The sequence below is a fragment of the Xenopus laevis genome, chromosome 3L (genome assembly GCF_017654675.1).
Source record: "Xenopus laevis strain J_2021 chromosome 3L, Xenopus_laevis_v10.1, whole genome shotgun sequence".
NCBI lineage: Eukaryota > Metazoa > Chordata > Amphibia > Anura > Pipidae > Xenopus > Xenopus laevis.
The window spans coordinates 106,355,156-106,369,789 of record NC_054375.1 but is presented as its reverse complement, the minus strand read 5'-3'; the positions used below and the strand labels follow the sequence as shown (position 1 = coordinate 106,369,789).

The following is a 14,634-nucleotide window of genomic DNA, read 5'->3' as shown; positions in this document are numbered from 1 at the left end:
ATGACCTTTACCCATGGACCATTACTGATTTAATGCATTCATCTGCAAACATTGCATTGGTTGGTCACCTGCTCTGATAAAGACATTTGCAAATACACTAATAACCAGAAAATAGAACATTACTCTTCCATTAACATATATATGATGAAAAGCTACAGTGCAACTCATGGTGCTCTAAGAATTATCTTTAACCGTCACCAAAAAACAGTGTAGATCATAGATCCCAAATCAATTTCAAGTCTAGCCAGAAAAATAGTGCAGACAATGGTACACTGAGCAGTATCTATAACACAGTCACGTGAGAGAGTACTGTGATATCTTAGAGAAGATTTTGAAATTAATATATATAATTCTCTAGCCAGCATTTGACTTCAGAAAAATGCCTAAGGCATATTCCAATATTCTAGTGTTTCTACCTGCATAACTGATAACTCCACTCTAAACATTTGTGTTTCAGATGAGTAGTGGACCCGTCCGAATGGTCCCTGCCAGAAACACAGTAGGGGGAGTAGCCAATCACAGACCTGCAGTCACAAGCAAAGGCTTAATCAGGTCAACTCATTGCTCATTGGTTCCCATCCTACAGAGCAGTAAGCAGAGTGCCTCCGACTTCCCTGCACAGCCTGACAAGGAGGCAGCAAGAAGTGAAACAGGTGGACAGAATTAATAGAGTGTTTGCTGAAATTGTCAATAAATCAGTCCAAAACACACCTTTTCTCAGCACATTTCTTCTATTCTGTATGCACTTGCACATTATTGTTTTTTTACATAATATAACTATATAATATAACAGACACATATAGGTGCATCTACTGCCATATGCTTTGTATATTGTGTGAAACCTTGTGAAACTGATATTTCTACATGGCAATGACGTTAAACAACTGACATAATAAATACAGTAGAACCCCCCCATTTTAATGGTGTAAAATCCAGGAAAAAGTAAAATCAGGAAAATGTAAGCAAATTATATATATATATGTTGGTGGGAACACAAAAGAAAGTGTAAAATGAGGAAACATTTAGAAGTTGTAAATATGAGGTTTCATTGTAGTTGTTTTACATTATTATGAATTATTAAAATAGAGAATATATTGTTTTCCTCGTCTCCAAACTTCACCCAACTTCTCTTTAACATCCTTGTCACCAGGATGTTCCTATCTCCAGTGTTCAGTTTTTTTCTCTCTAAGCAAAATATATTTTCTCTCGTCAGTAGCAATGAAAGTATCTGTTTTAATAAATGGCCACGTTTTATGTTTTACAGCCATGTATCCTATTGAACAACATTCAACAGTTAAGAGTACAGCTGGAAAAGATGTTTGAGAATATGGGAGGAAAAGAGGTGAGATTCACATTTTTAATTCTTTTTGTGTTGAAAAAAAAATTAAGAGATCATTAGCTCTGTCTAGCCCTTACTATAAGTTTATGGTTTTAAAAACAAAAAAAAGTACAATTTACAAAAGACAAAAATGTTCTCAAAATAGGCTAATATTCATGTTGTATTCTGTAATGGAGCATAAAATAGGGGCATATGTATTAAGGTCTGAAATTTTTAAGATTACTTTCTGTTTTCGGGTGGCTTCACATAATTATACCATGTAGTTAGGCATCTCCCTTTCTGTGCATTTTTTACAATATTGGTTTAACCCTCATAACCTTTGCATCCTGATTCGAAGACCAAGCAGTAATTAGACTTTGCATATTTATGAAGTACATTAGTTTCCAATTACTTGTAATCCTCAGCATTGTTGTTGCAAGTTAAACAAAGCGTTGCGCTTCTGTCAAAGAGCAACTGGGAGATTAAAATATATATATTTGAAAACTAAGCATGCTCTCAAATAAGGCTTGATGTTCTGGGGAATATTTGTTTTCTCCCTAGGTAAACCTGCTACTATTCAGAAGCTGTGTAATGATTCCGGATATTGGGATATTTGCCCCTTTTTGCACTGCTCATTCAGATCCTTCCTGTATTTTCATTTCAGATCAATCTAATTTCAGAAATATTCATTCATAATTTCTAATGATTATTACAGCATTGATTGCCCTGAAATGAATACTTCAGATTTGAATACATATGTCCCATAATGTGTCATGTATTGGTGTTGATGGGTTTGTGATTTGTTTTGTCTGTAATGTGTCATGTCTTTGTCTAATGCCTTTAACTTGCGATTGACTGAGCAGAAGAAAGAAGGAGCTATAGCCTTTTTTAAGGTTTGTAAAGGCAAGCATGGTTTGATCTAGAATGTTTAACCATATGTTTCAGAAGATTGCCACGTGCCAGCATAACGGGTTATTGTGACTGTGCCAGCATAAGTGCTGCAGAACAGAGATGCTTAGTACTAATTATTGCTAATAAACTAAACACATTTGATTTCGGCTATCCTATTTCTTCCACTTTATGCCAAATATTACAATGAAAAAAAAATGCAGATCTTTCTAGAGGCCTTTTTGAGAACTGGTTCTGCATCAGAAAAAGAGTTAGCAATTTGTTTATTTGTATAAATGTGTAAAATTAGAGTAACGAACTCATAACACATAATCAGACATGGCGATGTGCAGCAGTAAAAAAAGCTGACTGCATATATACCATACAAAATGATTTTGCTGCACTGGTTGACCTTAGTTGGCTATACATCTATATTTTAAATTATCCCTCTACTAATTTCTCCCTTGGAACCAGTTTCACACACCCATGCATTTGGCAGAAGAGTAAAAGAGCAATCTGATGAAATCATTTGTTAGGACAGTAACTAATTAAACAACTTAGACTGAGCCCTGTCACTATATCTGGCAACAGCTGGCAATGCATGTCTTTGAGTTTTTTATAACCATTTTGCTTAATAAGAGCTAAACTGCAGCACCCTGAACTCAATGAATATAAACCTTCAACTTGTGCACAACTTAGTGGACCTGAGCCAAGGTTTGTCTGTTATACAGGCACTGATTTTTTTCAGTCTGACAAATCAAATTCTTGCTGTCTACCAGATGGATATCAGAGAAGTCACAGTGATGGCAGGTAAACAACTCATTAGAATATTTTGTGGTGGATTTTCCTTGAGCGTTCCTAAAATAAAACAGCCCATGGAAAATTTGCTTATGTTGCCATATTTTACATCACATTGAAACTTAAGGAAAGCAGCAACTTTCTAAGCAACTGGATAAAATCAGATCAAGGCTCTTTTGACATTTTGCATGCTGTGGAATTGTTGACAAAATAAATTCTGCACTAGCAGGATTTTTTCAACTTAGAATAAGTAACTGCTTTGCTAACTGCTTCTGCCAGCGTATTGCACTTGGGACATGAGCTCCAGTGGACCAACTGATAATTGTTCCATCTAACAGGGTAGTAGGTATAAGAGAGAGAGAGCAACCAAGTTCAATGCAGTAACTATTCCACTTGTAGAGATAGTCCTAAACAAGGACTGGTAGCACCATTTGCTGGTTTTGCTGTTTTGTTATTGACAGTTTATTTGAGCATGTAGGATTCATGTGCCTAAAAAACCTTTATTTTAACTTTCTTGGGGCCATTCTGTTTATTTATTTACCACAAAACCATTGCAGAACTTTGGTCTTTGTAGGCAAGATGGTCATTTGCAAATGCTTGCTGTTGGGTAGAAATACTGCAATTGGATTTTCTTGGTTGAATCTGCTGCAGTATGCAATAAGGATTTAAAGGCATATTGGTGTGCAAAATCCTGTTTTTTTTTTCAAAACACTTGGGGCTAGTCATGATGTCTATTTCCCAGGTGCCCCAACCATGTGACTTTGGCTCTGATAAACTTGAGTCACTTTACTGCTACACTGAAAGTTGGAGTGATATCTCCCTCCCCAGCAGCCGATTAACAGAACAAACAGCAGCTATCTGAAACCTGTTGAAGGAATTGTTTGCATTGCTAAAAGAATAGCACTTGAGCAGGAAAACCCTTGCTTTTTCCTGCTTGGGTGCTAGTCTCACATCTACTTCTGTGGGAGAAAGACTCGTATTGAAGTACAATCAGAAGAGGAAAAACAATAGCTGTCTCAAAGCAGTTCCATCCTGAAGTGCTGGCTCCTTCTCAAAGCTCAGAATTAAGCACAGTGCATTGAAATGGCTGACTCCACACCAATATTACAGCTAAAAAAAATAGTAATTTGTTGGTTCAAGAATAACATTGTAAATGGTAGAGTTTATTATTTGTAATGTAAACAGTGTCATTTAGAAATAAAAAGCAAAGCCATAAAAATCATGACAGAATCCCTTTAAACGTTTTAGATAAATGACAAAAGATGGGACAGGGCATGTGTGCATTATATGCATGGTAAAACCTACCTAGGCGTGAATAAAGTGCTGTGATCTCTGAAGAAAGCTTACTATTCCTATGCAACAGTTTAATATATGTGCACTTCTCTATATAATGTGCACAGTTCAATTCAGCTCCTTTAAATATTCAGACTCATATACTATATTCAGACATAAATCTGCTCCATTGTGATAACATAACTACCATATGTATTTATCTAGCATCCCCAATGGTACTCAACACTTTACAAAACTTAGAAGCAATTTAAATTCATTTAGTTCATAAACTGAATGTAATAAAAAAAAATACATGATTGAAATGACTGTCCTGCCCTACAGAGCTCATAGAGGCAGGGGAGATAGAAAGGACCAGAGGATACAAAGGTGTGAAATAATGAATAAGGCTTTTATTTTTTATTCCTGGGTCTGCACACAAATGATGTTTAAAGTCTAACATATCAGGCATCACAAAGGGAGAATAGAAAGAACAACATGGGACAGACACAGGATTTCCACACTAACTTGAACAAGAGGATTTGTTGGCATTAGAGACAGAGACAAAGAGACAAAGGTTTGGATAGAAGAGAATCAGGATGAAGCTCAAGAAAGGGAGAACTTGCATTAGTGGGGAATGGTTTTCATTGTCCACTGCAGAGAATAAATCCTGGAGGATGCAATGCCTTTAATGAAACATGCTAACTAAGACCCAAACTATGGCTTGCGCCAGTGGATATTTAGCATTAATTAAGATCTCCTTACAGTCATATATAGGCAACTGCATTGATAACTGACCATCATATATACACTAGCAGCCACATTTTAATAGCATTTAACTGTAGGCCTAGGCATATTGCTGACTGTAGGAGTTGTTGATAATTTGTTTTGTTGGATGTTGCAACCATTTTTATAAAATAATTATTTCCGTATGTAGGTATTCATTAAGAATCTTTTGTCCTATCACTGAAAATGCATTGGGGCTTATTAGTATAGTTATAAGGGCTCAATTACAAACTGGAAGGCAATGTGCAAAGTGCAAAAAACAGGTTCAATCCCCCATTTATTAGAACACAGCACTTGCTTCCTGCTCTTAAAAAGTGTGCTTTGCTTCAAAGCAGAGACCTGTGCCCACCTTCATTAATACAGTTCTGTCTGGGTTTGACAAAGCTCCCTACCTTGTGTGTCATTCAGATGTGCAAGTTAAGGAAGGGTGACACACCAAGGGGGAGCAGGTTCCTGTACTAGCTCTTGTGCACCTTAGCGTTCTTGCTGTTGTGCCCCAGATCTTGGTAAATGACCCAGTTATATCAATTATTATGTATCTAAGCACCCAGATTACCCTGATTGCCTGATTTAATGGCAAATAGGGTTCTGGCTACAGAACCTTCTTTAAATGCATATTTTACCACTTACAGGAGACAAATCATAAGACTTCATACATCCAAAAAATCTTAATGTTGTGATGTGGAATCCAAAACATGAAAGTCTGACACTTTTGGCACAAACACACATTTTGCACCAAGACATGTGTATTTAATACATTTTGGATGTTTTCCAGCTGAACAAAGTATGTTTGAAAACAGTCAGGGCTTTCAAGCAGAATGTACACATTAAATGTGTTCAGCTTAAAAACCTGCAAGGGAAAATGGCAAAAATGTACTTCTTATTTATTGTTCACAACCTGGGGACATATCATTTCGACAGTTACATGTGCTACAGGACATTCTTGTGTGCCATCGTAAAAAAATACTACACACATTATGATGTCTCTTTCCAAATAAGCCTTTGGGGATTTATTGCCAGGAGTTCCAGTTTAATTATATAATTGATTTGTGATTTCTGCTTAACCCAGCTCAAATAAATTTGCTTAAAATACCTAACCTGTTGGCTGAATGCTGCTGGTAACAGTGAAATTAATCTTCACTTATGCCATTAAAGACAAGCCTCAAGCCTTTGTATGCATAATGGCATAGAGTACTTAGTACTGCCCACTCTCAGAATGAACTCCCTTAATACCAGCAGTGCATTATTGTACTCAACACTGGTGTTATGTTCATTTAAATATGCCTGACACTTATACACATACCTGTTGTAATTACCATGAGGCAAAGAGAAGGCAGGCAATACTTTCTTTCTTTCCTTGACACTGAATAAATAAAAAAAAGAGCAGCGTTTATTACTATCATTAACTCGTGAAGTTACCTCTGCAGTCAATAAGCAGGAGAGCTTTAAACTAAATGGCAGCATGAGAACAAAACTGTCTTTTAGAATAATGTAACATGAATATGCTTAAATAGCTACAACAGAAGTAGAATTGTATTTTTGCAACATCAGACAGGGGCATTGTGAATTTTCTTACTCTACTCTGAACCTTCTCCTTTGGCCCCTTAGGGGTAGATTTATTAATATTCAAGGTTATGGTTATGCTGCGATTCTCGCAAACTGGAAGGGAAAATTCACCTGCCAATCTAGATTCCAGAAGTTAATGGGAAGTGTAGTTTTTAACCAAAAAGCTTCTTTTTCTAAAATGATCAAGATTAAGCTATTTGACCACTTCTTTTAAAGTAAAATCATGGGGGTGGGGAAATGCTATAGTAGAGAAAATGGAGGAGGAACTATTTAGCCAAAAAAAACCCACAAGGTGCAAATATAGTCGTTTTCGCATGATTGAACATTTTGAAATTGAAATAATCACAAATAAACTAATACATGTGCCCCTTTGTTTAGTGGTAGGAAGTAAGCAGAGTAAATCAGAGGAGCAAGTGTAGTGGAAGACAGAAAGTCAACACAATTGTATTTACTGTACTGAGTTCCAAACCTTGGTGTTTGAAAGAAAGGTTGAGTTTTTCCATTGTGAGTCAGCCAGCCAAATAAGTTAAAAGAGAAATAGGGGAGAGGCAAAGTCAAAATGCATAGCAGTTTAAAATTGATTCATAAGGGTCACACAAGGTTTACCAACCACAGCAGTCCTTTTATGATTGGCTTTTTCCCTTTGAAGGTTGATACTGCTTGTTGTTATAAATTATTAGAGCTTTCTTGCATGAAAAACAATGACTTTCCATCATGGTCTTTTTATTTACTGATATTATTTGTAATTGTCCTGTTCCAACAGGAGCTGCATTGTAACTATATTTATGCTATCATTTCATTCTGCTTTTTGAGTCTATCTTATATATTTGTCTGAATAGATAGCCACATTTAGGGTGGTTTAGAATACATATTTTCATTTCAACTCTCTCCCTTTTCTATTATTGTAGGGCCCTCATCTGCTTGGTCTTACAAAATGAAGGTCTAGAATGTCTTTGTCTGTTTTATATATCCAGCATGTGTCCTATGAGTATTTGGGATTAGTAGAGCTATAATCTAGAAATAGTATAGGACCATGGATCTAAACTATCTGTTATTAGTGGTAAAAAATAGGCATACAAAGTGTTAAAACACATAAATAACAGTCTATTTACACTAATCTGGCAGCAGGTAATCAATAGAACAACAATCTACTGTGTACCAGGAATATGTGTCAGGTTGTTCTGTGTTAACTAGTCCTTTTGTCAATGGTAATTAACACATGACTGAATTCAAGCAGTCATTTTCAATAGCACATATCCTTAGGTTGCAATTTCTTTTGTTTTTAAAACGTAGTTCTGCCTTCTATACATTAAATCACCATGTTGCTTGAAGAAGACTGTCAATGGATCAATGTCAAAGAGGACCAAGGTCTCAAGAGCAGTTATCAGGCATGCTTTGCAAGTTAACATTTAGCTGGAAAGATTTTAGGCAGACTAACAGAAACATTCAGGTTTTAATCTATGCAGCTACTAAGCTCCCTCGAACATCCATTATACTCGGCTTACAGCTAGAGTTATCAAACCTCCTCTTAAGTGGACAAATGAGGAAACATAATGCAGGAAATAATCGATCTCAGAGCAGCCTTGCAAAATGCGCCTTTTAAAATGGATGGTAATATTAGTAATTAGTTGGGTTAAGCAAACTCTATCAACTGTTATATTTTAGGATTACCGCATACAAGTAAAATGTATAATATTTTTTTTTAAGTCTGGTGTACGTCAAGTAACCAAAAATATCTGTTGGGTTTTTACTTACCATGTACCAAAATCAAGGTCTACAAAACTGCAAAGAAATCTACTTGGGTAATAGTTTAAGAAATGAATTTAATCTATTTCTTAGTAGGGGTTTAATATTACTGTTTATGTAAGAAAATGCATATATTAAAACATGTTTTTTTTCTACAGCTGGATCATGATGCAAGTGCTATGCTCAAGGAACTTCAGGTGAAACTGAGTGGAGTGCTGGATGAACTGAGCTGTATATATGGTGCAAGGTAAATCAATGTAAACAGCAACAAAAATAAAATAAAAAATAGAATAATTTGTACTGCAAGGCCCATTATTTCATATAACACAATGCAAAACATTATTTTATAGTTTTTTTTATCCACACTTGATAAGACAGAGCATGGTAATGGCTTGGAACCTCTTGTCATCACTAACCATAGTGCCTATTTGTTGGCATCCTCAAACACTGGGTCTGCTTCCGTTCTCCACTTGCATCCCATACTTTTCACTCTTCATCACATGCTTCTTTTTGATGCTACAAAGTCTATCTGTTCCTTTTTTCCTTAGCACACTTTATTCTAATCAGACAGTCTGAGATAAGTCAAAAACTGATCTGCTAGTATAAATCATGTATGTTTTTACTCCTACATTCCAAAAGCATACATGTAATGTAGTTTATGGTTAGTGATAAACTTTATTGGGGCTTAGACCACTGCAGATAAGTAACAATATGTAAAGGGTTGTGCAACGTGTTGGTGATGAATAAAGGGTACAAAATGCCAATCACTTCTTGAATCAAAGAATAAACACCTATGTTTTTGTAATTATTTTGGGAGGACAATGTTTGTACAGAATACAAAATGTTTGTACAGAATAGTGTAGACAGAAATGGTATTTGATTTCTTCAATGGGGAGTAATGTGACATTTTTTTCAATAGTATTAGTCATGTTTTTCCCTACAAATAGAGTGCGCCTAGTTATAAATAAAAACATTATAAAGTCTGAGAAAATTAAAGCAGATGAATCAATTATGACACCTTTCAACATTGTTCTTTATTGCATTCTCCCTTACAGAACATTTACACCAAAATCTCCAGCCCAACCAATACAGATCATTTTAGTTTCAGGTTGTGTTAGACTGGAGTGGAGAGCTTAAAACTTTGTGTTAGGGGGTGGTCCTTTTTGTAGGGTATAGGTGTTGAACAAGAGAGATTATAAAAACAAATTGTTTTAATTTGACGTTAAATTGACATTTTATTCTTACAGTTTTCAGGGTGTAATAGAAGACTGTGTGAGACAAATGAGTGTGGAATTAAATCCGATGAAAGGAAATGGAAATGCCTCTACAAATAGGAATAATGCAGCGATGGATGCAGAGATAGTACTACGGCCACTCATGGATTTTCTGGATAAAACGTTAGTATATGAACTGTTACAACAATCAAGGTATAGACAATTAGGGGCTGATTTATCAAAAATCAAGTTAGCTTTTTTCCACAATTGGAAAAACAATGCAGCACACAAGTGAAAATACTCCAGAATATTCTTCAGAATCTAGAATAATCTGTATTTTTACTGGCAAAAAGTCGCCAGAAAAAAACTCAGCAAGTAAAAGTTGGTGAGTGATGATGCACTAATGTGACCCTCTTTGCTTCAAATTTGCAAAACATTAAAGCAAATTGGCATTTTTTCACAGTGATCGCATGATTTTTTGTGTGGTCTATGGGTATTTTTTCGTGGTGAAATCTGGAAAAAAGTTTGCTCATCACTAGTGGTGAGGTTCAATAGAAGCCAATGTGAATAATCTTTAATAAGCATTATTATCCAGTGGGAATAATCTCTAACATGTATCCACTAAATTGCAATAGATGTTTAATAAAATTGGTCTATAGTATGCTTTCTTACAGTTTTTAAAATGTATTTAATATTATATATGTTGTTCAGCTTAAAGGAGAACATATTCTACATGTAGTTTGCTGCCAAAAGACAGTATTAGTAGCCCACCTGTGCCTACATAATAGGCATTCTAGAATTAACAAAGGCAGCATCCTGTCCTCCACTGCCTCTTCTTGGGAACCATCTTGGTGAAGTGCATTTCTGGATTCTTTCTGGATTGTGTGCTGATTATTCCCCTTTCCTTCCTGAAGTGCTCTATTTGCACACATCTAGTATAGGTCAATTTAAAACAACTGGACTTGCTAAGTAATCAAGACGTTTCACTACTCATCCGAGCAGCTTCTTCAGTTCAACTGACTGGTGTGGGAGTTGCATGACACATTGGATAATCCTATCACAGTAACTACACAGAATCAACACCTGAATTTCTTCAGATGTCACCTCTTTGAAAAGTTACAATGTGCCATTGTGATTGGATTAGTGGAAGAGTTTATATGCCGAGAACTTCCCACACCAGTCAGTTGAACTGAAGAAGCTGCTCTGATGAGTAGTGAAACGTCTTGATTACTCAGCAAGTCCAGTTGTTTTAAATTTACCTATACTAGATATACCATGACCTGGATGAATTAAAATCGTCATAGTCTATTTGCACACATTTGCCATGGAATAGCCATGGCAATAGCCAAATAGCAGCTGAAGAAGGGAGCTTGTTGTGACATAGCCCTACTCCAAGAAAGCAATGAAAATAAATGTAGCAGGCTGAGGGAAAATAATTTCAGAGGTAGAGCACGCTATAGAGGCATGGATACATCCGACATTTAAATTATGAAATTAGGTGCAAAATGTACCACATCCTATTTAGCCCAGTACCTGACATTTCCTGGCCCTCCTAAACTTTGCCCACTTTCCCATGAAGCCCAACCCCATTTTGGTTTGCAACTTTTTAATCTTTTCAAACTCTGAATCTTTTCCATTTGAAAAGCATTTTTTCAAATGTTGATTTTCCATATAAGGAATGTATTTGGCTATGTGGTGCTGAATAAATCTATATTCAGTCAAAGTTTGCTCCTAATTATCTTTGCATATGGGATTTCATTTTTGCATAAACTTATATTTACTTAAAGCGCACTCTGTATACTCATTATCTATGTCATTGTGGATTCTATCTCAGTGCTATAGGTTGATCTTCTGGGAGGCTTTTAACTTTTCTGCACTGTCCCTTGACCTAATCATTTAGCAGTCAATTTGTTTAATGGCTTTGTTTGTGCATTACATCCTGCAATACTAAAAAACTTAATTTTAGTATGTTATTATACTGTGTCCTTTCTATCATGAGAATAGATGTACAATGGCAGACGGATTAGTGCTGTCCTGACCAAGCCTACAAGATCAAATGCATGTCTTGCTTCAAAACCCAGTACATAATTGCTTAGCATTTAGAAGCACCACAAGCCTGATGATGGGTTCAGGAAAACCAATGTGGTTGCTGAAATATGAATGAAATGCAAGTTGTGCTGAATTATGAGGCAATATCTTTTCATTTGGTTAAATTATTATGCAGATCCAACAAAAGGCATCACACTACTTAAAGTACTTAATATTTAAAAGGCATTTACTTAAAAGGCATTCAGACATTTTCACAAAAAAAAAACGCTGAGGATTTCTGAGATTTTTAAGCATAAGCATTTTGGGTTTTAATAAAATCTGAAGAATTCAGTTGCTACAGCTCTGCAGTATGTGGCATTACTCGTTAATAAAATGTTTATTTTTTCATTTACAGCTTATCCATCTCAGCGAAAATATGCGAGAAGACTGTTTTAAAACGGGTCTTGAAAGAATTATGGAAATTAGTACTCAACAGAATAGAAAAACAAATTGTTCTGCCTCCTCTTACAGACCAAACTGTGAGTAAACGTACTTGAAATTGATTCAATATGTTCACAAAATATATATATATATATATTCATGTGTGCAGGCAAACCCTAACGCAGGAATTAAAGTGGACCTGTCACCCAGAGACAAAAATCTGTATAATAAAAGTCCTTTTCAAACTAAACATGAAATCCAATTTCTATTTTTTATTAAAGCATTCATAGCTGTTGTAAACTCATTTAAAAATCTCAGCTGTCAATCAAATATTGTCTGCCACTCCTCTATGCCAGTGGCATAGAGGCAGGGCAGACAATTACTTACACTTTCCATTCAGCACTTCCTAGATGTCACTGCTCTCCACACATTCCCCCTTTCTCTTTACCATTTAATTGTGTAACCAGGGCATGGGGATGGACATCGGGTCCCCTATTCTGGTGCACAAACAAGATTCTGAGATGGAAGACAAGGCTTGTCTTAATAACAGTGTCCACAAAATGGCTGCTGCCTGCTTGCTATAATTTTGAAATCCCAGACTGAAGGAAGCAAGATTCATATAATTTATATAGTGTAATTAAAGTTCATTTTGCTTGACTAATGTGATAAAATAGGATTTTGAATAATTTTTTTGGGTGACGGGTCCCCTTTAAGTACAGGGCTCCAAAGCAGCATCTTAGGGGAATCCAATAGCATGCTCCCATTGCATCAATTTGCATCTTCACAGTTAGGCAAAATTCCATGTGTTCCATACTGGGAGCACAAACAATTGCGTCTTCTAGCACTGGATGCAAAGGGGGCAGTTTTTCTGCACCATGCCCAATTCATAATTGAGCTCTTTTATTCATTTTAACAGTACGCTTTTTATATACACAAAAAAAAAACCCAGATAGAAAGAATGTAGTTGTTATTGTAAAAAATATGATCAATGTAAATATTTTTTCTTTGTGCAAACTATCATTCGTTTACCAGCTCACCCTCCAGTGAAAAAAAAAGATCGCTGTGTATGTACTGTAAAATACAAAAATATATGCCACTTTCAAGCAGGTCTGACTCATGGATACTTACAATTTTAAGCATAATACCTTTCTAGTAAAGAATATTAGCCTGTGTTTTCATTGACATGATTTATTGTTTAATTTATAACTTTTATTATATTCCTATATCAAGTTAGTTTTTAATATACTGATATAGCTTTATAGCTATATCAGTATATTAAAAACTAACTTGACGTGAATATATGATACACCGGTTTTACTGTGATCATTCTAGACACAAAGTTTCCATATAGTGAAATAAGCATTAAACAGACAATATATTATTAAATTCTCTGAGCCCTTGCTTTTGTTTATATGTTACAATAATTAAAAACAATGAGTTTCTTCTATTCGAAAAGGGCCAATCTGATAAAGTCCTTGTAAAGCATCCCTAGGAATTGGCTGCAAGTCTGTCTGTCACTTTTGAAAAACACAGCATATTAAAAATGAATAAAGGCAGTAAGGAACTGTGCTCTAAACTTGTATAACAAAAATGAAAAAAAAACATTAATCATGTTTACATCTAGGTGTAAAACGATACAAGCTAATATTTGTGTCATCACTCTTGAGATATATATATTATAGCAGTCCAGAATGTTTCTTGTTGAGCTGCCAAATAAAATGCTTCTAATTACCGTTCTTAGGGTAATTGTGATAGAAGTCTTGCTAATATTATATTACAGTGGGATGCTAAGCAGATGGTTATTTAACACAAAAGTGGGCAGTACCAGCTTGTAGCATCCTGACAGTTTCTGGCATGCTTCTTCATAAAAGCATGCTGAAATAATAGATTATTTCAATTCTAGAAACTGAAAGTATTAAGATTAATCCTTGATTTAAAATCCTTCAGATGTCTGAAAACTATGTCATGAACAAAATGTCAGTGAACTTGCATGCAAGCTGTTCATATTGGTGCCCATGGCAACATTCCCATCTGCAAAAATACATGCAGGCATTAAACATTTGGCTACAATATTTGAGGGTCATCCACCTCCAAAGGTGCCTGTATTTAATCCAGGTGAAATTGGGGGTTTTCTGTACTTCTAGGCTATTTCTCTTTTCTCTGCATTTTTTATTCAAATTTCTACATTGTATTCACTGTAACTAGATTTAGCTTTCATACAATTTCATAGTTTTGTTCTGGCTTTATTGCTTTTAAGGCAAGTATTAAAAGATTTGCTTTTGCCAATGATTAGTTGCATGAACCTAAACTATTATCACTGTGACAGGCTCATCCAGGTTATTGCAGCCTAGCATGCATCATGATTATGTGCTGTTCACTGTGCCTGGAGATCTTGCAAAACCTGCTGTGAGCTTTGCAGCTCAGGGCATAGGGTATATTTCTATCCCAGTGGCTACCTATAAAGATATAGACATATTTGTAATATTATTGTTTTTTGGAAAGCATTTTACTGAGCAGCATAATCATTTCAGATAGAACCAAAACCAATGCTGGCTACTATAGATGCACAATGATTAATAT

At 35.5% G+C, this 14,634-nt stretch overlaps 1 protein-coding gene across 2 annotated transcripts in view; it reads left to right on the top strand.

Annotated features, from left to right (window-relative positions):
• Positions 1-14,634, top strand: part of LOC108711380 (protein unc-13 homolog C) — a 240,663-nt gene that overhangs the window by 193,655 nt on the left and 32,374 nt on the right. The window contains exons 24-28 of one of the 2 annotated variants that reach the window (XM_041586773.1): positions 1,265-1,342; positions 2,182-2,211; positions 8,530-8,618; positions 9,619-9,768; positions 12,029-12,152. In XM_041586773.1, the coding sequence (XP_041442707.1) occupies positions 1,265-1,342; positions 2,182-2,211; positions 8,530-8,618; positions 9,619-9,768; positions 12,029-12,152 (471 nt within the window). The remainder of the gene's footprint in view (positions 1-1,264; positions 1,343-2,181; positions 2,212-8,529; positions 8,619-9,618; positions 9,769-12,028; positions 12,153-14,634) is intronic. The other variant, XM_018253063.2, reaches the window with a different exon arrangement.